This window comes from Monodon monoceros, unplaced genomic scaffold, assembly GCF_005190385.1.
Source record: "Monodon monoceros isolate NGI ecotype Baffin Bay Population unplaced genomic scaffold, NGI_Narwhal_1 Super_Scaffold_7, whole genome shotgun sequence".
Taxonomy (NCBI): Eukaryota; Metazoa; Chordata; class Mammalia; order Artiodactyla; family Monodontidae; genus Monodon; species Monodon monoceros.
Window position 1 is genome coordinate 64,370,416 of NW_021703784.1, and position 26,493 is coordinate 64,396,908.

General features: G+C 41.5%; 1 protein-coding gene across 2 annotated transcripts in view; it reads left to right on the forward strand.

Annotated features, from left to right (window-relative positions):
- MICALCL (MICAL C-terminal like) overlaps nucleotides 1-26,493 on the forward strand; it is a 54,754-nt gene that overhangs the window by 16,031 nt on the left and 12,230 nt on the right. For both annotated transcript variants that reach the window (XM_029207070.1, XM_029207071.1), the window contains exons 3-5: nucleotides 3,573-3,688; nucleotides 7,424-7,516; nucleotides 10,354-10,447. In XM_029207070.1, the coding sequence (XP_029062903.1) occupies nucleotides 3,573-3,688; nucleotides 7,424-7,516; nucleotides 10,354-10,447 (303 nt within the window). The remainder of the gene's footprint in view (nucleotides 1-3,572; nucleotides 3,689-7,423; nucleotides 7,517-10,353; nucleotides 10,448-26,493) is intronic.

Genomic DNA, 26,493 nt, shown 5'->3' on the forward strand with positions numbered 1-26,493 from the left:
TTTTTGGCAATTTCATTATCGTGAGGCTCGCTATGATTTTCTTTGCGTTTACCCTGCTTGTGGGTTTTTGAGCTTCTTGAAGCTGTGGATTTACAATTTTCATTAAATTTGCATGATTTTCAGCAGTCTTATGTCAACTACGTTTTCTGTTCCTGTCATTCTCCCTCTGTCTCCTGGCACTCCAATCACATGTATTTTAGACCACTTGATATTGTCCCACGGGTCATTGAGGTTCTATTCATTTTTTTCAGTCTCTTTTTCTCTGTGCTTCATTTTAGATAGTTTTTGTTTTATTGCTATTATTTAATTTCACTGAATATTTTCCTCTGCAGTATTTAGTCTGTTGTTAAACTGATCCAGTGAAATTTTCATTTCAGATTTTGTAGTTTTCATCTTTATAGGTTCCATTTGGTTCTTTTAAAAATATTTTTTTGTTTCTGTCCTTATTCTGCTCGTGTTTTCTTTTTCAATTCTTGAGCACATTTAGAATAACTCTTTTTAAATCTTTGTCTGCTAATTTCATCATTTCTGAGTCTGCTTTTATTGATTGATTTTTCTCTTGATTATCAGACTCATTGTCCTGCTTTTCTGTGTATCTAGTAACTGTTTACTGGCTGCTAGATTTTGTAAATATTACATTTTAGAGTGTCTAGATTTTGTTTCCTCATTTCAAGAGTGTTATATAGGCATTAAAGAATGTTTGGCAGGCAGTAGAGTAACTTGCAGATCAATTTGTTTCTTACAAGGCTGGTTTTTAAGCTTATTCAGTTATGTCTATAATGACCTTTACTCTAGAGCTAATTTATCCCTGTTACTCAAGTGCGATTCTTCTGTCGTCTCCACTCTAATGCCCCCAACATTTGCTCTACCCTATTTGGGTAAAACTTGAACATTTTCTAGTCTTGTGAAAGCTTTAGAGATTATTTACCCTATAACTTTCCAGCGGTTGTTGGCCCAACCTCGTGCAATTTCTCTCTATGCATCTATAATTTATCATTAAGCAATAGACTCAAGTTGACTTTTTTTTTTTTGCGGTACGTGGGCCTCTCACTGTTGTGGCCTCTCCCGTTGCGGAGCACAGGCTCCGGACGCGCAGGCTCAGCGGCCATGGCTCACGGGCCCAGCCGCTCCGCGGCACGTGGGATCTTCCCGGACCGGGGCACGAACCCGTGTCCCCTGCATCGGCAGGCGGACTCTCAACCACTGCGCCACCAGGGAAGCCCCTCAAGTTGACTTTTATGCTTATTCCTGAAGTCTGTTTTCTACATAGCTCCTTCCTCTCAAGTACTCTTCCCCACATATTCCAACTGCCTCAGCCCACTCAAATGGTGACCTTTGTCTTCTCAACTCAATGAATCTGCTATGCTCTGTTTAGGTTCCTCCTACCTGCACTGTGTTCTGGAAAGTGCCTGTAGGCAGAAAGCTACTGTGATTGTAGGGCTTACCTCGTGTAAGCTCTGTTCCCACCTTTATCACAGTTCTGTTCTGCCTCTTGTCCAGTGTCTGGAAACACCTGCTTCATATATTTCATCCTGACTTCTAGTGCTTTGTGGTGGGAGATCAATCCCAGAATCAGTCACTCCATTGTAGCCAGAGTAGAACAATGCTGCAAATTTTTTAAGCTTGCAAATGAAAAGTAAAGTAGAATGAATGGTTCTACGATGGAAGAGAGTAAAGGGGAAGAGATTCAGGGGTAACTATTTAACTTTATGTAACTTTGCCAGAAGTTTAAGAAATGCATTATGTCTGGGAACATTTTCTCCTCGATTTCAAAATAAAATTCAGTGGAAATAGTAAATTTATTTTTGATAGAAAACATTTCAAATTTAGGTTATTATACTTCCTCCATAAAATGACGGTTGATTAGGCAGTTTACTAGTATCTCAGTGTTGTTCGTTGGGGTCAGCGGCGGTGATGAAGCATGGCTGCTGCTTCCTCGTCTGGGAGAGGTAGCTGATGATGGCGATGACGTTTATTTCAGCACCTGCAGTGAGCCAGGCACTGGGTTGGGCTCTTTATGTTGGTTACGTTTACTCTTCTACAACAGTTCTGCAAGTTAGACATCATGATCCCCAGAAACTGAGGAGGTGGAGTTAGTTCCTCAAGCTCACACACTAAGAAGGGAATACTCAGTGACTAAAGTACTCAGTGGTGATTTAGTGGCTGGGGCTGGGAAACAGTCTCAGCTTCCCACTAACAATGCCTCCACCGTTTTAGGCAGCTCCTGATTTTCTCTTCACCTGAGCGTTCGCATCTGGCAAATTAAAGTGGAAAACAGTTAACTCTCTCTCCCAGAGAGGCTGTGTTATTATATAGATGTTTTGCATTATTTTGCTTTGAATAACAGCATATGTAAATGTGTTCCTGGAGGTTAAAATTACCCTTAATTTTTAAAACTTGGCCTCTCCCACTGGGGTGAATAGTTGAAAATTACGGGGAAGAAAAGGCAGGCTGGAGAGAACGCTAGTCAGCTTGGAATTGCCTCTCCTCCTCCCTCCCCACCCAACACATATTTCTCTTTAGATAGAAGCTGATGCGGCAGAGTAAAGATTAGTAAATCTCCCGTCATGGAGTCCTAGCTGGTTCTGATAGCCAGTGTTCAGGGTGCGTTAATCCAGATATTAATCATTAACTCTGCATCAGGTTGATGTGTAGGGGCAGATGTTCTTGCTGAGAAGAACAAAAGTCTCCTGTGGCACCTGGAACACTTTATCACACGTGGTCCCCAGTCAGATCACAAAGAGATCTGAGCGAACACAGGCGCTTTGCTGCCTCTAACCATCTACCTCTTGTTCAGGGGTTGGCATCTCCCCTCGACTTCAGCTCTCCCGTGGGCCCTGAATTGTTGAGCCCTCCCTACCTTAAACCGCCTTTCCTGGCATTTGAATCATCACTTCGATGATGTGATAACATCTGCAAGTTGGGAAAATAAAATTGGCATTTGTTTAGCCCTAATTAATGAAATATTTATGTCGCATGAGACTATGTGGTAAAACCTTAGGCTCAGAGTCCTTTTGCTTCTGATTACATTTGGGATTTTTTTTTTTTTCCTATGACCAGACATTCTGACGCCAGCCCTTTTACACTGAGCAGATGTCATGTAGTAAAAATGGGTGCCAGATGCTGTGAGCCGCAGAAGGGCGATCTGTTTAAGAGCTGGCTCCGACTTTTTTGCATTCAATTACTCTGCAGAACGAACCTTACACAAGCATTTAGGTAACTCAGCTAACTTCAGACATGAATTTTACTAATAGATTTCATCTCTGAATGCATTCCTAGCAACACACCATACAAGTGGTGTTTAAGGAATTAATTGATTTCTGCATAATACTTTTTTTTTTCACATGAAAAGAGAGCTGCAAAGCTCTTGGCAGGGACCCAGAAATGTAATTAACGTAGAGGGCCAAATTTTCAGTTGCCCTTAGGTGCTGCCGCCTCACGCTCATGGCAGGTGCAGTGAGGGGAGGGCAGGGAGGGAGAGAATGGGGGTAGCAGGGAGGAAGGAGAGGTGGCTTTGGGTCATGACGCAGGAGAAGAAGCTAGGAGTTCAGTGAGTTCTGTTCCCATTTCAGGTCCCAAGCACGTCCCCATCAGAGCACAGGTGACAGGGACTGTCTCTTCCACCTCTTCCACCGCCACCTCCTCTGCAGATGAAGAATTCGATCCTCCGCCTTCCTTGCAGTCAAAGGTAACACTTGGCAAACCAAAGGGGGCCTTGGCTTGCGGGGGCCGTTTACCATCCAGATTTCAGACCCAATGTGGGCTCCAGCTGCAGCAGTTTCATTAGGAGGATCACGTTTCATTGCATCTGACAGCAACCGCTCTTTTTACCTGGAACACCCTAAGAATTACCTTTTTATATATATTTTTTAACTTTTAGGAACTTGCCTTTCTCAGAGATGTCAAAGTGGGAAGGGGGAAAAAACAGACGTATTTACTTGAAACCATTTGGTGACTGCAGCTCTTAAAGTGGTGATCCAACAAGCAAACCATCGAAAAAATTAAAACAAGCAGATGTGTATTTCCCTAGGGGTAGCACAGCTTCATTTAAGAAGCACTAGAGGCAGATTGCATGGAAAACGTTATGTTTATTCTAATCAGAAATACGAAATGAACCATGCAGTTGCGTCTAGGCTCTGAGGATCCCCACTGACTAGCCGTGTGCTGGCGGGGGAATGGCAGTTCTTCTCTCTGCTTATTGAACATTCATTTCTGGAGAACCCTTTAAATAACTCCCATACCCATGGATTAAAAAACACAAACGTCATTGTATGCCTTTAAATGTGTCTGTATGTTACATACACGGAGACACACATCCCATGACCAAATCCCACCATTGTTTTCTTTATCCTCTGGGGCTGGAAGAGCTGAATGGCTGGACATCATATACTTCCTGGGCGGACAGAAGCGGTTCACTGCTCTGGCAGTGTTTATTTTTTGGAGCAGTAAGGATCTGCGGAGAAAAAGAGAGAACCAAATTTATTTACTTAAACTCAACTTTTCCATATCTAGCACTAGGAGCTTTGGCATCATCTCAAGTCATTCAGGGGTTCCAGCTCCCCACGGCCCACCTTGGAGCAAGTAAGTCAGGAGGGAGCTGGGACATGCTGGGGAGAGAGAGAATGAGAACAAGAGAATACGTAGAGATTTCTGATTTCTAACCGTGGGTGGCCATGATTAGTTAGACATTCAGTACCAATGAATTCTATGTGTCGTGTTGATTTCTGGGATTTCCTTACAGACCCTCTCACCCCCTTGAGTGACCCTGAGTTAATTCTGTATTCAAATGAGGCAGAAGCCCCAGCATCAGCCATTCTGCCACTCATGGGGACCAAAAGAATGGAGTGGCTGAAAGCCATCGAAATGGCAAGACCATGATACCTAGGGCAAGCCTTGCGAATAGCTCCTTGTCTCCTGCTGGACCAGAACAGAGCCAGTCATCACATAAACCTGCAGTGTGGTAAACCTTGCCCGCTTCACCTGGCTTCCAACACGGCCCACTCTTCAGGCAGGGAAGCTGGCAAAAAGGTTCCTTCTTTATGACTTCCCAAGGGCTCACACTGAAGGAACGAGGGAAGTGTTTTCCCTTCTAGTTTCTTTATCTCTTCTGCCCCATACAGGTGTGTCCCCAGCCACATGGCACAGAGCCCACTCAGCTCAAGTGAACCTTTGCAAAGGAAACTGGAGACAGGATATGCAGCCTCGCCTCTTTGCTTTGCCCCCTCCCCTCAAGTTAATGCCGGGATCTGAGAGAGGGAGACAGGCAGCTTGTCTTCAGTCCTGCCAGATTTCTCCCTTTCTCTGTCCTTCATCTTTTTCTTCCTTAGCCCTTAGACGTTTTCCTTTCTTCTCTGCATCGTCATCACCATTACTGAGGATGTGAGAACCGTGCCTGGTGCAGTGTAAGGCTATATGAGCGTTTGTTAATAAATCATCCTTCTTTTTTCCTATGTCCACATCTTTTAATAAAAGGCAATAAAGGACTTTCTTTCCCTGTCTAGGTTCTGCTTTGCTGACTCTTGATAAAGCAATTGGGGTTTGGCAGCTTTGCTGCTGGGAAGTGCTAAGACAGCGCAATGCTGTCAAGGCATCCCTCGCTGAAATTGTTTGAATGGTCTTAATTTAGGGGGAAAGTTTGATATTTCTTTAAAGCAGAGGTCCTTGATGCATCTGCACCGAATTTGGTACAGGAAAGGCAGAATAAACTAAATAGAAATGTGGACACTGGATTCAGGTTACCTGGGCTTAGCTCCTGGCTCTACCAATTCCTGATTGTGTCATCTTGGGCAAGTTATTTAACTTCTCTGAGCTTTGATTTCCTTATCTGTGAAATAAGTGTAATTTGTGGAATAAATAAGATGATGCATGTGAAGTAGTCAGTACAGTGTCTGGCACATAGCACTCAAAAAATGCTGACAATTATTATGTAGATTAGTATAGTGGAAGCTCAAGAGATATTTGTTAAATACCACCACACCCCTCCCCACCCAGTCTTCCCAGAAAGGTCCTGGCTGCTTAAAGGAGGAGTTCCCTCACCCAAATGGCCTGGAACCTCTGCAGTGGTTGACAGTCAATCTGGAAGTTGTCCTCTAGCAATAGAGACATGATATAGAATAAGTTTGAGTGCTGAGAGCCAAAATTTCCTTCCAAGGATGAAAGAAAGGATGAAGATCTTTAGGATTCTACATCCTACAGAGAATTTTAGAAAAACCAAGTTTCGTCATTGAGCTAAATGTTTTCACCAATGATCTGTAAACTTTCTGAACCCTGAAAGCTAGGTGCTTTCCTAAGGAGAGTGATGGAATGGGTGGCAGAATGCCAAGGATCCATAAAGCCCTGGAAAGGCACTTGCTTTTAAGGTAAAATCTCTGACCTCTATTATGGACCTGGAGTCAGGCCTGTTAGGTCTATTCCCCACTTGTGGATTTATAGTCCTTTTAATGGGCAAACATTCAGCTCAACCACAGCTACTGAATGCCCAGGCACCAGGCTAGATGTAACAAGTTTTTAATTCCATATTTATTTCTGCCAGCATCAGAAAGAAGTCTCTCGCATGTTCTCATTCTCACCCTAATATAGAAAATTGATGTGTATGCTCTGAGAAGGCAAACATAATAAAACCGGCCCAAGTTGGACATTTATTTTGTATATGTAAGATGTATACATACACACTATGTACATACACACACATATGAAAAATAGTAGATTTTAGTAAGAAATTATAATCATGCTAATTTGTATAATAATAATATAATGATCATACTGGTAATGGTAAAAATCATAGTATTTACTGAATATCTATCCCATATCTTTTTTAAGTATTCTGCAAAGGACTTGACCCACCTTATCCCATTTAATCCTTATCACATCCCTACAAGGTAGGCATTAAATCATTCTCATCACTCTGAAGAGGACGCTGAAGTTCAGGAAGTTGTATGACATAGCGAAGCTCACACGGCTCAGCTGGGGTTTGAATGCCAGCTTTGCATGGCTCCTGGGCCCAGTGCTCAAACGTTATTCTCTGCTGCTTCTCCAATCAGAAGAGTCTCCTGAAACTTGCAATATGTGGAGCTGGCCACACCACTACTTCTCCTTTCTCTGCTATCTAAAACCTGGAAGAGACACCGTCAAGATCTGGACCGCTATTTTAAATGCCTCAATTTTGAATGTTCTGTATTCTACTAGCCCAGGCACACAGAGAACCCAGTGGTATTAATGACGTATTTGTACAAGCAAAGTGAAGTAGGGAAGGCAATCTTATGCCTAGATACAGAACATTTCCATCACTGCAGAAAGTTCTGTTGACATTGTTGTTCTAGAAGCTAAGCAGTGGTTTGGTTGGAGAGGGCAGAGTCTGTGACGGTATTTTGTACATTTCAATTTCATTTTTCAAGACATATTTTTTTCTTCTTGGTTTTTGTAGGAGAGGAAGACACTAAGAAGAAGAAGGAGGCTAGAAAAAGCAACAAAACAATTGGTTAAGCAAGAAGAATTGAAAAGACTTCACAAAGCTCAGGTCAGAAAACAAACTTGAGCTGAGTGAGTGGGTCTGAGATCCTGGGGATCTGGATGTGGAAGCCTTTGGAAATCTGTATTGCACTGGGGAAAGATAGGTCTCTCTTCTCTGAGCAACCGGGCTTGTGACTATTCTAAAGGCTCTGACTCAATCCCTGGTGGGACTCTGGGGCCTGGAGGGCCCAGGTGTTGAGTTGGCCCACTCCCAGCTGCCTTTCCATCTGCAGACGCGTGTCCTGCAAAGTGAGCTGGAACAGCAGCCAACACACGGCCTTGGGAACAATCCCAGGCCCTTAGTGCCACACACGAGTGGCCTTAGTTTTGTCCTCTGTGAGGATACAACCTTCCCCTGACTTTCTGACAGTGTCTTTGCTGAGCTGACAACTACTGGGGCTGTCTCTATTCCAAGGTTAGTTGAACACACAAGCATCTAGCATTCTGCTACAGATTCCCTGGCCTGATTGTTTACTCCAAACATTTCTGCCCAAGTTGATCTGCCCACCTGCAAAATGAAGCAGAAAGTCAAGGCACACCCCCTCTCCCTGAGGACCCCAAACCTAGCCTTGGGGGACAGTTGGGTTTTAGGACAGAAGGACTTAAAATGACCACTCATGTTAATGCAGCATACCCTACATCCCTTCTTCCAGTTGTTTGCTTTATCAGGCTGGGTAGTCCTGTAATTTGTTTCTGACAAAAGCAGGAAGTCACTTACTCCAGCCTCCTTTACTCTTCTCAGTGACTGACTTGGGAGCCACCCCCTTCACCTAGTGGATGGGAAAACTTCCCATAAATTCCCTCTGTCCATTCTCAACTTCTGAAATAGGCTTTCTTGAAACATTTCAACTTTTCCTTCTGAGAACATGAGAAGTCTTTATGAAATGGATTGGCAAACTCAGCAATTTCCCCTCCTTCTATTTTTACTCCAGACAGTAGGCAGTGATAACAGAAGAATTACGATGGCCTTTTGAGGCCTAATCTGCTAGCACCCATACCAGTCCTGTATAATCTTTGAGATTTTCATCCTTAGTTTCTAAAGAATGACCACCATATCAATCAGCTTGAGCTGCCATAATGACATACCACAGACTGGGTGGCTTAAACCACAGAAATTTATTCTTTCACAGTCCTGGAGGCTGGAAGTCCAAGATCAAGGTGCCTGCAGGATTGGTTTCTGGTGAGGACTCTCTTCCTGGCTTGTAGACAGCTGCCTTCTTGCTGTGTCTTCACATGACCTTTTTTTCTGTGTGCATTCAGAGAAAGAGAGAGAAAGAGAGAGAATTTTGGCATCTTTTCCTTTTCTTATAAGGACACTAGTCCTGTTGGATTAGGGCCCACTGGTATGACCTCACTTAACCTTATTTACCTCCTTAAGGGCCCTATCTCCAAACACAGTCTCTTTAGGGATTAGGACATCAACATATGAATTTGGCAGGGTGGGGGGGCACTACTCAGTCCATAACAATTATAGAGCCATAATTGCAAAGTAATCAGTAATAAAGTCATTTAAATGTTTCCCTTCCTTTAGCAATTCTACACAGTGCCAGCAAGAGACAGATCTATAAAGATATAATTGTCTTTAAAAGAGAGACAGAGAGGAAGAGGGCATAAAATTACAAGTAGTTTTAGATAGAATTCCCATCTATTTCAGATTTTATGTTCGGGGCTTAAACCCTCTCAGCTGAGACAAGAAGCCAGGTGGCTGCTCCGTCCCCACCCCTCCCCACTGCTACCCTCGCTTGGGCCTCTTCACGGGTTGCAGATGCCTCAGCGATTGTACTTTGAATCCAGGGGAGACTTAGAAGGATGTGGAGTTAAGGAGGAAGAGGTGTGAGACAGAGCTAGAGGAAGGTAGGAAAGGAAGAACACACACATTCTACCTGCCCAGACAGCTGCCACTTCCTTGAACACACCTGGTCTGCCAGGTGCAAAGTCTGTTCTGTCAAGAGATGTGCCTTTTGGCAGTGTGTGTTTGAAAGCAGAGAAAATGGACAGGGATGAACAGAATGTACAGAAGAAAGGCTTTCCTTTCATTTTCCTTCCTAATATACAAGCGAGAAATAGCTGGTAGGGAAAATAAACATGTAAAGGCAAACGCAGTCATGATCCCAAGCCTTGCTAGGTGCCTTGATGGTTAGGTTAAGGTTATGGAGGGGGTGCCTTAATGGGATAAACATTTCTGTCTCGTCTTAATAAACTGCTAGTAATAAGCCACAGTGCACTTCCACAGACAATAAAGAGCCCCCGTGGTGCAGTGAAAGAATAGGTTGCCGATTTGTAGCTGAGGACAAGAGCAGGACAAACCAGGAGAGGGACACCCAGAACCCCAGGAGCTGGTCTGCGTCTGCTGCTCCAGAACAGCTTCTTGGGAGGTGTCTGCTGGTTCTTCTTGGGAGAAGAAACGTGCCCTGTGTTTGCCCCTGGAGACCCTGTCCTACTCTGGGTAGGGACTGTAGCTCTGATGGCTATGCCATCACCATGGTCAGAGGCCGAGGCTCCGAGGAGTCCAGGAACTACGAGGAACACCCACCCAGTGCAGCAGCCTCTGCCTGAGAGCATGTCTGTGTGACTGGCCTGGTCAAAGGGGAGTGTTTTAATGTCTCCTTGGGGGAAAATTGAGCTTACACACAGACTCCTTGCTTTATGTTTTCATACTTAAAGAAAGGAAATGTCAAGTTCTAGTTATTTTGGGAATTCATGGGTTCTTACCCAGTTAATCGAGGAGGTGGCATCACGAGGGAAAGGGCTTCTTCCTCTTGGAAAATAGGTGGCAGAATTGGCGCCCTTGCATGACTCTGCACGTTGAAAGTACCTGCGTGACGTATGATCCTGGCATTGCAGGCCATCCAGAGGCAGCTGGAAGAGGTGGAGGAGTGGCAGAGGGCTTCCGAGATCCAGGGCGTGAGGCTAGAGAAGGCGCTGAGAGGAGAAGCAGGTAGGCATCCCTGCGGGCGGATCTGGAGAAGCAGGCTCGGGCCCGTGTCTCTGGTCTGAAAACAGTGCTGGTCTAACCATCTGGGCAAAACAGTGAGACCTTGTCACCGGCTGTGGAACTGTCAACACAGACCTGCGGTGCTCAATCCACAACTGCTTCCCACTTTCAAAATCAAACTGGTTGTCTAGTTTGAAATTCCCAGGGCATCAGTCAGCCTGTGGGCCTTGGATTTCTGGTCTGTCCAGTCTCTTCTGCTAGTGTGAATATTCTTTGCAATTCAGGGATTAAGATAAATTCAGGAGAAACAGTTGGGTGTTCAAGCAATGTTGGTAGTGATTCAAAGCCTGGACTTGGAGTCAAAGTCTTGGTTTCTCCCTTTACCACCTGTAGTTCCCTTTATCAGCTGTAGGGCCTTGGGCCAGTCACGTTCTAAACCTTTATGAACTTTCGTTTTCTCCTCTAAAATGTGGATAATAGTGGTTTCCTATATTGTAGAGCTGAAATAACGGTTAAAGGAGATACATATATACACGATGAAATATATATATGACGAAATTAAATTAGCACATTACCTGGCACAAGGCAAAGCAATAAATAGTAACTGTTCTACTGGTAACTTCAGATTCTTAGATGCAAACAGAATTCATCTGGTGAAGGTCTGCTTTGTATTGGACATTAAGACTGTAGGTCTCTAACGATAAGTATGACATTTCCTGCCTTTGAGAAGTTTATGGTCCATTGAGGGACACAGACATGTGAATAAACCACAACACAGGGGGACGAGGACTGTGATGGGAACAAGCATTAGGGTGGAATGAGGACGGAATCACGAGGTTCCTAACTGATCTCGATGGGGAAGGGGGGTGGTCAGGCTAATCACCTGGAGGGGGCGATCTGTTAAGACAAGAACTGGAGAAGGAACAGGAGGTTACCAGGGAGGTGAGGAGACCATTCTGGCAGAAGGAAGAGCACCTGCAAAGACCAAAAGTAAAAAGACGTGAAATGCCATAACGAATAAGGAACCAGCAGAGAGTTTTGAGTGAGGAATGAAACTGAAAGAAATCTATGTGTTTGTGGAAACCATCCAGCAGTGATGTTGCTAGTGAATTGGGGTCAATGGGGGGTATTGTCTCTTTTATAAAATTGAAGCCCAGTTGATTTACAATATTGTGTTAGTTTCAGGTATACAGCAAAGAGATTCAGTGATATATATATGTGTGTATATTGGGGATATTGTCTCTTTAATTTCTGATGTGATGTCTTTAGCCTTTTGTATTTGGGATATAAAATGTGAGAAAGCAGACCCTGAAAACACATATCTCTGTGTGTGGTCACGTAAACAACACAGGGAAAGGTTAGGGCTTCATTTCTCTTAAAAGTTCAGTTATTTGAGAATAATGGTACCAGCAGGGGCAGACCCAGATTTTGTGAGGCCCGAAGCTCATACAAAGTCATGCAGGCAAACCTGTGGGGCAGCTCCCAGAGCCCTGCAAGGGCCGGTCCACGTGAGAGGCCCTGTGGTTTCAGCTTCTGTAGCTGTGTAGTTATTGTCTCTCTGGAAACGTCGGAGTCTGACTTTACCCCTCTGTGCCTCAACTTCTGTGTTTCTGAAGTGGGAGTGATAATTACACTTGTTCCTTGGATTTGTGGTGAGGATTGGCTAAAACAATGTATGTGGGAGCCCTAGCACAGTGCCTGGCGTGGGAGAGAATGTTAATAAATATTTGTTCCTTTTCTTACAATACTCGGTGCATTTCCTTGCAAAGAGAACCCAAATCCACCCATCAGAAGTAGGGTTCTTAACAAAAGTGGTAACTGTTTCTCACTGCTTGGAGTCTCTGCCTACCTGTGTACAGCCATTGTCAGGGCTTTCAACACAATGAAATGTTTGGTCATATTCCCAATCAAGAAGGCTTGGCACTTGTATTTAGGAGTCCGCTGACTTCAGGGAGAGCCTTAGAAGTGAAAAGGATAAACCAGCAAAGCTAGGACATGTTTCATTTTGCTGGGGAGGCAGTATGGCATGGTAGGGTTAGTAAAATTATAAGCGTCAAGGAGCCCTGTGTTCAAATTCTGTTCCACTGCATTTAGCCGGTGTGGTTTTGGGAGAATTCCTTAACCTCTCTGCTCCCAGATTCCTTATGTGAAAAATGGAGCTCATAATCCTCACATTACCAGGTCATTTTGAGAATTAAGTGTATTGGTGGACCAAGTCTCCTAAGAGTGCCTACCACATTGTAGGCATTTAATAAATGGCTACTGATACTATTTTACAAAATTTTAAATATCCATTCACACTTTTTAAAGAATTGACTCTCTGATGTTTATTGCTTGAAATTTAAAGTCTGGAAACCAAATTTTTAAAGCTTCTGAAAATCTCCCTCACCCTCAGTATAAAAAAAGGCTATTTGCAGTTATCAGCTAAAGAAACTCAGCCAGCTTATGGTGTTTTCAAAGGTGTATTTGCCTGGCCAGAAGATAGATTCTGTTCATTCCCTCTATATCCTTGGTAATGTAATTCCCCCGTTAAGTTTATGGGCCTTTTTCTCCTTGATTGTCCTTATGTGGGTGACAGATGCAGATTAACAAGGGGCAGGAGACTGAAAGAGTCAAGTCACAGAGGGCGGCCCCAAAGGAAACCAAACAGAAGATTTGCAAACCAGGCATTGAAATTAGTACACTCGACCTTGTAATAACATTTGTGCAATAATAATATTCCTTTGCAGTTTAATATTCTACTCAGCCCCTTTAAGAGCTTGCCCTGGTGCTTAATGAATGACCGATGCTTATTAGGTTAAGTTGTATTTGAGCTGGCCTGGGCTGCTCTGGTTCAAGTGATTTAATGGGAATTATTTAATAAGTATTATTAGGATAATTAGAAAATGATCACAGTTAGGCAATAATATTGAACTATAAAGGTTGTGAATAACCAGATTTAGAGACAGGCCTGAAAACGTGAGTCGTTTGCAACAGTTATACAAGTCTCCTCTGATAATGATGTGCGCCAGCCTGAAAGGGTCTTTTGTTCCTAGGAGTTATTCATTAGGCAAGCATTGAATTAGAGGAACACGCGGGGGTGCAGGACGGAGGGCAGTGATGGCTGACGAGCAAAATGAGGCTTTGATGAGCTCCCAATTGTCGTGACAACAATTCCTGCTTTCTCTTTTTCCAACAGTCAGAAATAAGCTCTCCCACCCCCAGGAAGGGTTTCTCCCCGTTTTGTCAAGGCAAGGGAAACAAAGAAAAACAAAGTCCAACAACCCACCCCAGATGACAAGTCATTATGTTCTGTAGGGTGTGTGTGTGTGTGTGTGTGTGTGTGAGAGAGAGATGGACGTCCTTGACAAAGGAAATGGATTCTCCTGATGGTCCTAACTGCCCAGAGTAAAGGACCATGATATGCAGCGGCCTGATTGCTCTGAGCCTCACCGTCTATGAAGAGGTCAAGTCGAGCTTTGCAGCCACTTAGACTCTTCTTGGTTACCTTCTGGTTTTGTTGGTTCTCAGTGGAGTGGTCAGTGTTATGTGCGATGGAACACCACAGTTTAGCAAGAGACCACCATTCAAATTTAGTAGATAACGGAATCTGTGCTTGCTTTCAATACCTGGAGACAGGTAAAATCTGGTGAAAACTGAGATCAGCTTTGAGGGAGAAAAGATTAGTCCCCAGGGGAATGTAACGGAATATTCCTCCCTTACAGCTTTACCAACTTTGAGGATGGTTTACCAGCTGACTGCCTGCATCCCTGCATTGAGCTTCTTGCTTTTTTGTTTTAAAGCCCGATGGCTTTTCCTTCACACAGATAAGGGGTTTACAAAGAAATAGCAGGGTGCCTGAGGCTGCCAGCAGGTGGCAGCAGGAGCACACATTATGACAAGAGAAATTGCAATGAACTAGGCAGGAAGAGGGAAGTAGTTTGGCTTACACTCTGTGGTTTTTATCTTGACTGCTGCTGAGGAACAGAAGAAATAATAATTTCCTGGATAATAAAGCAACAAGGTGCCCTGAAAATAACACAGATATTAGAATCAGACACTCCTGAGTCTGAATCCTGATGCCATTCGTAGACAAAGACTCTGAAGTTGGTAGCTAAGCAACCAAGGAATTTGGATGGATTTGCTACACTCTATGTGCTGAAAGTAAACAGTGATATTCAGTGCATCAGAGCAAGGGAGTTTTTACTCACAACACAGGAAACAGCAGGAGCAGCAGTGTGGTACAAGTTGCCCTGTATCTAAGTGCCAGGGTGTAGCCTGGTAGGCCCTGATGACAGCTGTGCACACAGTCGATTGTGCCAGAGTAGAGGAACTCAGCAGCTTTTATGGCAAGCAGTAAATAAGCCAGCCCCCTTTCCCAGGAAGCAAGTAGTCTACTTGGCTGGCTGCAGGAGTGGCTCAGGGACACAGGATGGTTAGGCCTCGCTATTTGGCACACTCAGCGAAGACATGCAGGGATGCTCAAGGTTTATGACAGATTACCTCACTCAACAAATGTCAATAATCCATTTATTATGTATTTACCTCTGTTTTTAGCCTCAGTAGCCACCTGGTCGAGCAGTGGCCTTGTAACAGAGATGGGCCCAGTGAGGGCAAGACTAAGATTCTCTTCCTGAAGAAGCCTTGGGTCCTCTCTCCATTGCATGGATTCTAGGGTCATTGAGGCTTCAAAGCTGTGTGCCCTAGACAATTGCTTTACACAAAAAAATTCCCATGACAGCAGCAAGAAATATGTTTTATATCACAAGTTAGTACATATAAATATATAATTGAATAAAATGTTTCAAGAGATAATATTGAATTTTGCTACCTATAAAAGACTACTACTTTCTATTCTGTCTGATTTTTAGTGCTTGTTGTGACCCATAAGATTAATTTTGCAACCCTCGGTTTTAAAAAACACTGTCGTAATAATTTTACCTGAAAAAAATATTTTAAACTAAATACCCAACCCAACTGGCCACCTCATCCAAGGATACAGAATGTGATTCCTAAGAAGTGTGGAGCAGTGGAATGGTGGACTAAATACTATAAAAGCCCATTCACAGCAACAAGATACTTTTGAAAACATTGCTAGGCTCTTAAGTAAGTGAGAAAAATCTCTCAGGCCAAAAAAGAGAGAGAAAAGAAGGTATGCTGAAGCCTACATGTTCCAGGAGGGAAGCAAACACAAAAACAGAAATCCAGTGTTGCCTTGGGTCTAACAAAAAGTAGGGGAGCTAACCTTGAGATTCCCATATTAAGCCAGGTCTCTAGCACTCCTAAACCAATTATAGATCCTATATGGAAGAAACCATGCCTCAGTTTAGGCTCTCAGGATTCAGACAGATTAAGTTCAGTAAACCATGAGCTTATAATAATAATTTTAAAAATCACCCAAAACACAAGGAAGTGAGCCACTAAGAATGAGGTTCAAGCAAAATCAACAAATTTAAATGGCCAAGAACTTCAACTATAGTTATCAAATACAGAATATACTATGTCTCTGTGGGAAACATTTAAAGAAATAGAAGATTACATACAAAAATTAGCAAGCAGAAAAATAAAAGTGAACAGGCAACACCACCTTAACCTTAACCAATCATAACCATAATCAAACTAACATCATGAGCTTCCTGCTGTGATGTACTAAGAAAGATACATGTTCACTTATGCAGCACCTCAGCCAGAAACGCTTACCTTGAATTTAACAATCAGGCAAATTCAAATTGAGAGACAATCTGCAAAATAAGTGAGAAAAGTCAATGTCATTTAAAAAAAAGGGAAGGAGGAATCTAGGAAACTGTTCTAGATGAAAAGAGACTAAAGAAACAACTAAATATAATGCTTAATCCTTTAGATTTAAATTTTTTCAAATAAAAACTGATGATCGGAGATTTTTTTTAAAAAAAATAATCAAATAAATAGAGAGTTTAGAACTGAAAACTATATTCATTGAAGCTAAAACTTCAGCGAATACACTAAACAGTAGCTTAGACACAGCAGAAGAGAGAATTAGTGAATTGGACAATGTATCTCAAGAAATCAACCGTAAAGCAGCACATGAATAGAAGGAGATGGAAAGAAGGAAAGAGTAGCTTATAGACATAGAGGATAGAATGAGAAGGTCTGGTATATGTTTAATTGAAGTCTCAGAAGGAGAGAATAGAGAAAATTAAGGTTGAGTATTATTTGAAGAGATAATGGTTGAGATAATGGTTGAGGTACTGAGCAAAGCATTTAGAACAGGGTCTGGCACCAAATCCATGGTTTATAAGTGCTAGCTTTATTTTTTCCAAAGTGGATGAAAGGCATAAATCTACAGATACATAGAGCCCAAGATAGAGAAATCAGGATAAATTTAAAATAATCCACACTTACCTAGGCACAATGATGTGAAAATGTAGGATACCAAAGACAGATATTAAAATGGATAAAGAGAAAAAATAATTCACTTTAAAAAGGAACAAAATTTTTACTAACAGCTCTCTTAACAGCAATAATGGATGTTAGAAGACAGTGGAATAATAATTTCAAAAGACTGAAAAAAAAAAAAACCCTTCAAGCTAGAACAGTACACCCAAAAAAACTACATTTCAAGAGCAAGTGCACAATAAAGAAACATTCAGTTTAAAAAAAAGATTTAACTATCTACAAACAAAATTCTAGCAAATATGCTTAAAGGGAAAAAAAATAGATAAACCTAGGAGGACAGTCTGAAATAGTCAAGAAGAAATGGTGAATGCAAAAAATAATTGACATGTAAGTAAAACAAATAAACATTGTCAGTATAAAATAATATGGATTTTTTTTCAAAGATAGAACTAAAATACCAGACTAAAATGGACATAAGTTGGGAGTTGAATGATTAGAAGTGAAGTGTTCCAGGGCCCTTATGTTGTCTAAAAGGAGTCTAAAATACTGATTAAGTTGACTTTGTTAGGGTATTAAAAATTACCTATTTAAAATTTAAGTGTAATTATGGAAAGAATAGAAAAAAAAATGTATAACTTCAAATCAGCTAGGGAGGGCTTCCCTGGTGGCGCAGTGGTTGAGAGTCCGCCTGCCAATGCAGGGGACACGGGTTCGTGCCCCGGTCCGGGAGGATCCCACATGCTGCAGAGCAGCCGGGCCCGTGAGCCATGGCCGCTGAGCCTGTGCATCTGGAGCCTGTGCTCCACAATGGGAGAGGCCACAACAGTGAGAGGCCCGCGTACCACAAAAAAAAAAAAAAAAAAAATCAGCTAGGGAAAACAAAGGGAGAAAAAATAACAAAAAATAATCAACCAAACAAGACCCCCCACTCAATTCTAAATAGAAGTTTAAAAGCATTTTAAAAAAGATAAAAAGCACAAAGAAAGATGGTAGAAACAAATCTAAATATCTCAATAATAGCAGTGAAAGTTAACAAACAACAATACCCAATTATATGCTATTTAGCAGGCACATATAAAACATAAATAAATAAAAGGTTTAAAGTAAAAAAAAAAATTGGCAAGTATATACTAGCAAAATAAAGCTAGGGTAATTAAAAGCAGATACCTTTAATACCAAAATCATGATTAGCAATAAACAGGGTCACTACATAATTTTAAAATGATCAACTCACCAAGAGGATATGACAGTTTTAAATGTTTATGTATTAACTGTAATAGGCTCAAAATACATAAAACAAAAAATGATAAAACTTCAGGGAGAAATTTCTACTATCATGGCAGGAGGTTTTAGTACATCTCAATTAATGAGAGTCAAACAAAACATTACTATAAATTTGAACATTGCACTTAATAACTTTAATTTAATGGACATGCACCCCCAAATTAGAGAATGTATATTTTTTTCAAGTTTACATGATGATTTACAAAAATTGACCATATTAGTTCGTAAAGTAAATCTCAGAGAAGCCATATTATACAGGCCACATTCTATACTACAATGTAATTAACTTAGAAATCAGTAACCAAAATGTATTTTTTAAAACCATGCATTTGGAAAGTAAAAATATACATTTCTCATGGATCAAAAAAACATCAAATTGATACTTTAAAAAATACTTGGAAATTTAAAATGTACTAAATATGAAAAGGAAAACCATAGATCAAAACTCATGAGATGCAGTGAAAATGGTCCTTAGAGGTATCACCTTAAATACTGTTATTAGGAAAGAAGAAAGGCTTAAAATTGATGAGCTTAGTGTCCAACTTCATTTAGGAAATGAAAAACAAAATAAACCTAAAGAAAGAAGATAATAAATATATGAGCAGATATAAATAAAATAGAGAATAAAGATAAAACAGAGAGGATCAAGCAAGCCAAATGTTGGTTCACTGGAAAAGTTAATAAAAGACTAAAGGCTATCCTCTTAAATTGGTTTTTTAAAGTAAGAGAGAAGAAATAAATTAGGAATGAAAAGGGCAGACACAACCACAGATATAAAAAAGATTCAAAAAGATAAAAGAATATAATGAACATTTAATCCAATTAATTTTAAAATTTGGCAATCTAAGGGTGACTTAACAATCATCATATTAACAAACTAAAAGGGAAAACCACATGGGCTTTTCAGTAGAAGAAGAAAATATCATTTGACAAAATTCAACACTCATTTAGGATAAAAACTCTTACCAAAAAAAGAACTTTTTATTTTGCCTTCTTGAAGCTTAATTTTTTTATTATTATATAAGTTTTGATGTACAGCATTATATTGATCTGTATACACTATAGAGTTGTTACCACCACAAGTCTAGTTACCACCCATCACCATACAGTTGATCCCCTTCACCCATTTCACCCACCCCCTAACCCCTTCCTCTCAGAAAACGCTACTCTGATCTCTGTATCTATGACCTTGTTTTTGTTTTATTTTGTTTGTTCTTTTTTTTTTAATTCCACATATGAGTGAAATCATATGGTATTTATCCTTCTCTGTGTGACTTATTTCACTTAGCATAATACCTTCAAGGTCTATCCATGTTGTCACAAACAGCAGGATTTCATTCTTTTTTTGGCCAAGTAATATTCCATTGTGTATATATACCACATTTTCTTTATGCATTCATCTATTAGTGGACACTTAGGTTGTTTCCATATCTTGTCTATTGCAAATAATGCGGCAATGAACATAAGGCTGCATATATCTTTTCAAATTGGTGTTTTTGTGTTCTTAGGATAAATACCCAGAAGTAAAACTGCTGGGTCAGAACTTTCTTAATTTGAAGGATATCTTCCAAAACCCTGTAGCAAATACCATTGTTTAATGGTAAAATATTAGAAGCATTTCTTTTAAAATCTGTGAAAAAAGAGGATGCCTGCCATCACCTCTTCTATTCAATATTGCACAGGAGACCCTACCCAGTACAGTAAGACAAGGATAAAATGGCACAAGGTTTGGAAAGGAAGAAACAAACTTTTGTCATTTCCAGATGATAGAATTAACCACATGGAAACCCAAAGGAATGTACAGATAATTTTTTTAAATAATAAGAGCCTATATCATGTAATTGGAAATAAGATCAAAGTAGAAAAATCAGTTGCATTTCCATATCTCAGCATTGGTTTCTAAAAAATGACATAACAAAGAAGATATTGCTTACATTAGCATAAAAACAGGAGGTGCCTAGGAATAAATCTAACCAAAAAAATGTGCACAACCTTTATGGAGCCAACTTTAATACTTTACTGAAAGCCACCAAAACACCCAAACATGAGACTCCCCTTGTGGTCCAGTGGTTGGGACTCCACACTTCCACTGCCGGGGGCGCAGGTTCGATCCCTGGTCAGGGAACTAAGGTCCAGCATGCTGCATGGCGTGGCCAAAACGTTAAAAAACAAACAAACAAAACCCAAACATAATCTTACATATATGGAAACTTGATATAAGCCAGCAGTATCACTGCAGTTCACAGAAAGTAAGTGATTCTGGGACAACTGGTTTTCCATATAGGAAAAAAATAAAATTGAACCTTATCTTTAACCATATAATTTGGAAAATATATTTGCAACAAATGTAATCAATGTCATAAAAATTAAAGACTTTAATATGAAAATGGCACTTGAAAAGTTAAGAATCTTCTTGACCTCAATTTGGTAGTCTATAGACCCCATAAAGGAAAGGAAAAGATAAGCCACTAATTTGGAAAATACATTCGCAACAAATATAACCAAAAAAGAAAAGGCACTAATTTGGAAAATATATTTGCAACAAATATAATAAATTTTCAGTATTCCAGAATATGTAAAGAATTCTTAAAGATCAATAAGAGACAGGCAAATAACTCCATACAAAAATAGACAAATGGCATAAATATACATTTCACAGAAGAATACTCATTAGTAATTAGGAAAATGCAAATTAAGACTACAGTGAGAAACTACTTTAAACCATTAAATTACCAACACTTATAAAATCTAATACTAAGTATTTGGCAAGGGTGAGGAACAAAGGGAGCTCTTATTCAATGTTAGTGGGAGTGTAAACAGCCACACTCTTTGGAAAACAATTTGGCTTTATGCTGTAAAGCCGAACATTCGCATACCTACTACTCAAGAATTTCATTCCTAAGTATATATTCCAGAGAAACTTGCCCACGTGGATCAGAAGACATATACAAGAATGTTCATAGCAGCATCATTCATAGTAGCAAACCGCTAAGAACAACGTAGATATCCATTAGCAGGAAAATGGATAAATTGTAGAACAGTTAACTGTGGCACACACAACTGAATATTACATATTCAGCAGTGAAAAGGAATGAGCAGCATAGAGGCATTTTAGAAACATACAGAAAGAATTTAAAACGAGCAAGTTGCAGAGACCACATATAGTATGATATCATTTCAATAAAATTCAAAGCAAGAAAAACTTTGTGATGAATAGATATGTAGCTAAAAGCAAAACGAAACAAAAAGCTGTTTAATAAAGGAAGGACTAGAATTTTTGTTTTTCAGCTGCAGCCTCTGGCTCCCAGAATGGGGTCATGAGCTACCTTCCAGCATCCTGGCTTTGCCAAGACTGAATCAGGCCAGACCCCCAGTGCAGCTTTCTAAATTATCACCATCATGTGTAAGGAGCCTGTGGGAAGTCAACGTACCCGGAGCACTGGGTACAGAAGGCCTGGCTAGAGATTTAAATGAAATAGGCCCGTGGATGAGCACAGGATCTAAGAGCCGACCAGAGGCCAGAGAACAAGAGGCAGGGGCTGAAACCCAGCCAATCTGAGGGAGATGCTTGCACACTGCTACTGAGGATCCTGGCTGTAATCACTCTACTGCCAGTTCATGCTCCAGAACATCACTGAGGGTGTTGAGGGCATTGAGAGAATTGCAGCAAAAACCAAATTAGGACTTCTCATAGATTCTCATAGGGGGCAGGAAATCATGTCTAAAGAATTAGATAGTTGTGAACCGGAGAGCAACACAAGACCCAACATGGAAAAACAACACATCAATACACAATCAGAGAAGCATTCAGCGTTACCGACAAAAGGAAATGGTTAAAAAGCCACGACTTTAAAGAACGGATTGTTCATTTAGTCTGTTATTGGCCATTGAGAACAAAGTTATGGACCATTAAGTGCCATTCCCTCTAATGTAAGCAGGGACTAAGTGCTGTCAGACTAGGTGATTTGAACTTGATTATGGGGGTTATAGGAGAATTTCAGTAGGGAGTGACAACGTTTGCTTTGCTTTTTTGAGAGCTCACTTAGGGACAAGTGGGTTGATTTACATGACTCCGTTAATAACAAGTTTTTTTGTTTGTTTGTTTGTTTGTTTTTTGCGGTACGTGGGCCTCTCACTGTTGTGGCCTCTCCCGTTGCGGAGCACAGGCTCCGGACGCGCAGGCTCAGTGGCCACGGCTCACGGGCCCAGCCGCTCCGCGGCATGTGGGATCTTCCCGGACCGGGGCACAAACCCGTGTCCCCTGCATCGGCAGGCAGACTCCCAACCACTGCGCCACCAGGGAAGCCCTAACAAGTTTTTTTGTGTTGAGTTTTGACTACTTTATTTCACTTAAGCAAGTGGAATCCTTGTATTTTGCCTAAGAAAGAGCATGATGTGAGGGCACAGGAGCAAAGGAAGAACCAGTCGACTGTGGTCACAAGCAGGGGTGGCAGCGAGGGTTAGGTAACTGGGCTATTCTATTCACAGCCAGAGGCTGCTCACTTTCTGGCCATGCCATTCTAGCTGCATCCTGGTTCCCAGATGTAGCAGTCACATCCCTGCCCTGGAAGGGCTTGCAGCTCACCAGCAGCCATGGGACCAGCTGGAGACATGGTTGAGTACACAGTCTGTATAGGCACAGAGTCTCTAGTCTTCTTCCCAAGCAACTGCTGACGATCCAGCCAGCCATATGACCCTTCCGTTTACATGGAGACAAAAAACATATACAATTATTTAAGAGCTTTTATTAATCTCAAGTGAAGTTACCAGATAAAGTTTAGCCATATGTAATCAAGTCGGGGATTACACTCTAGTTGAGGTTTGAAGATATACAGCAAATACTCCACGTGGAACTATAGAACTAGACACTGGAAGAAACAACAGCGTGGTAATGACAATGGTACAGTTTATTGAATGTTTACTATGTACCAGGCACCATGCTCAGCATTTTGCATGTATCATCTCATTTAATCTTCATAACCGATTTAGGAGGCAGCGACTATGATCACTCCCATTTTTCAAGAGAGGAGACTGAGGCAGAGAGATGTGAGGTTACTTGATCAAGGTCACACATTTGTAAGTGGGAGAGAAGGTCTGATCGCTCTCAAAGCCCGTGCCCTCTGCCACTACACTTTACTGCATCTACGGTGAAGGGCAATGCTGCTTGAGACTTCATTAGGACCTGCAAGGAAGCTCTCTGGTGGGTAGCAGCGAGGTGATGGAAATCTCAGTACATTGCTGAGGTTGAGAGCAAGGCAAGCCTGGGATAGGCACAAGCTGCCTGCATCCAATGCTTTGGGAAAGCAGATTCCCTAGAAATCTACACTTGATTCCATGTTCAGAGATCCCCAAAAGTGATTTTGACTACTGAGGAAAGGAAGAGTCTAAAAAATAAACTGTAGGCTATAAAGTTGAAAATTATTCCACTCAAAAAAGTAAATTAAATTGATTGATTCAGTTCAACCTGTGTTTGTAGAGTACAGCATCAATACAAATCAATGAGGCTGCACAGGGAACTCTCTGAGGGACCAGATTTTAGAAGGACACACAAGAAAGACTGAAGAAGGGACATGCAAGGCAAGATAAAAGTCTGGCTTGAACCTGTAGGTATAATGTAGCAAAGAGGCTGAATCTGAAAGGCAACAACAAAAAATACTCTAAAGACAGCAAAACATTGCTGTTTCTTTTGGATTATAAACAAGGCAAGGATAGACCCAGCACTGAAGCAGATGGTATAATGTTACATGATTGGGGAGAGGCAGGGTTTTCTACTCTCCGCTTTTGTTTTCTTAATCAAGGGAAATGGTCCTCAATCTAGAAATGTTAAGCAAATATCTAGATGAGGAAATTGAATCTGGATAGGTGAGAAAAATGGGAGAACAATGAATTCAGGTTTCTAAGCCCGGGTGAAAGATGATACGTACATACAGAGAGTAGTGTCTTTGATGTGGCCTTACTAAATCAGAAGTTGTTGATTGACTGAGTTAACCCCCTGGTGTTGAAATAAGTTGCAGATATACCTCAGTCTTTGAAGACTCAGGAAGAATTCCTGGACCAAAAAACTAGTGATAAGTACATTTTCTACTTTCATATGGGAAAGAGACATGAGTCCTGATCCTTGTCAAAATTCTAGAAAGGATTGTTAAAGAAATTGTGAATATTGAGAAAGAAATTTAGAGATTACTAAGGAATCACTGGTGTTTACTTAGAAGCTTTGGAAAACAAATGTCATTTCCTTTTCTGGGTGGTGTTGTGAGGTTTGTCATGCCAATGGACAAAGCAGGCTTTGTGAAGCTTGGTTTCAGGAAATTATTTTGTTATTAAAGTTTCTTATAAGAGCCTAGTGGACAAAATACAGAAATGTGGACTGGATGGTACCAGTTGGGTGCCATGCATTTAAAGTTTATAGAACAGTCTCACCCAAAGGTCTCTAATGGGCTAGATGACTGTGTTCTTGGTCTAGTCCTATCTGATGTTTTGTTTTTCAATATAGCGTAAAGGTATAGGATGCCCTTTTTTATCGATTCCACAGAAATCCCAAATCTAGGAGAAATGTGTCAGATGGAGAAAATATCCCAAAGATTTCCCCCTGATGGAACAAAATAAACAAGATGATCATTAACAAGACACACATAAAGTCTTGAATTAGGTCTAGGAAAAGATCAGTTGCACAAGTAGGACATAAAGTCATCAGACTTCACCACCCCTGCTGTGGAAAGACCAGATTCGACTGCAAGTTAGGAAGAGCCAGGTGAAGACACTGCTGCTAAAAGGACTTCTGCAATCCCAGGGCACAGGGTGAAGGTGCAAGGGTGTCTCTCCGCTCTGGGTTGTTTGATTCTGGACTCTCCTTAAGATGTGTCCTGGGAAATTAGAGGGCAAACAGAGTGGGTAGCTCTTTTATGACAAAATGATAAATGACCTGGAGGTACTGACGAAATAAGAACACTTCAGTGTATCATGAGACCTGCCTTCAAATATCTGAATGTCTTTCATGAAAATATAGAGTTACTGTTCTCTATTTTCCTCGAGAGGGCACAACTGGACTCACTGGCTTGCAGCCAACCCATCAAAGATCAAAAGAAAGAAGTTCTCAATCCTTAAGAGTACACAGCCCTGCAGTGGGCTTCTTGGACAGCAGGGAATTCTACCATCCTTGGAGAATTATAGTAGAATTTGGGGTGGGAGGGAGGTAGAGGGAATTCCTATGTGCCTCCATGGCTGGGAGAGATGACCCCTAAGTGTTCTCCCATCATGTATATGATTAGAATAATGACTGTTACCATTTATTGAGCTTATACTAAGTGGCAGGGCTGGGCTAGGGTCTTTGTGTGCACGATCCCACTGCATCGTTTTTGTTTGTTTTTTTTTTTTGTGGTACGCGGGCCTCTCACTGTTGTGGCCTCTCCCGTTGCGGAGCACAGGCTCCGGACGCGCAGGCTCAGCGGCCATGGCTCACAGGCCCAGCCGCTCCACGGCATGTGGGATCCTCCCAGACCAGGGCATGAACCCGTGTCCCCTGCATCGGCAGGCAGACTCTCAACCACTGCGCCACCAGGGAAGCCCTCCACTGCATCTTTATAACAAATGAGGAGACTGAGGCTCAGGGAGGCTATTAAGAGCTTAAGCCCACACAGTGATAGGTCAGAGAATGGAATTTTGATCCCAAGCCTGAGTTTAAAGTATAGGCTCTTAATTTCTATGTTATATATGATCTCCAGTCTATATACTTCATTCTTTCATTCAGCAGCTATGCCCTGGAATGCCTTGTTCTTCACCTCCTCCTGCCTCTCACTCATCCACTTAAGCTGAGCTCACCTACTGTCTCCTCTCTGAGGTTTCCCCACTTCCTCCACACAAAATGAATTGCTTCCCTCCTGTGTTGCATGGCAGGGGGCACATTGTGTCCTATTTTCCTGTGCAGTGTTGGTTTTCCTACTGGACTGCAAGCTCCCAGTTTCCTGAACAGCTGGAACCAGTGCTTATTCATCCCTGTCCCTCAGCACCACAAACAATGCTCAGAAGATGGTGGTACTCAACAGGTTTATAAGTTAGTCCATTCATCCATCCAGTCATTCATTCAAGAAACCTAAGAAAGAATAACATCTTCTTTCTTTCTTTTTTTTATTGGAGTATAGTTGCTTTACAATGTTGTGTTAGTTTCTGCTGTACAATGAAGTGAATCAGCTATATGTATACATATATCCCCTCCCTCTTGGACCTCCCTCCCACCCCACCCCCCCATCCTACCCATCTAGATCATCACAGAGCACCGAGCTGAGCTTCCTGTGCTTTATAGCTTATTCCCGCTGGCTATCTATAAGGAGGCAAGAATTTACAATGGAGGAAAGGCAGCCTCTTCAATAAGTGGTGCTGGGAAAACTGGACAGCTACATGTAGAAGAATGAAAT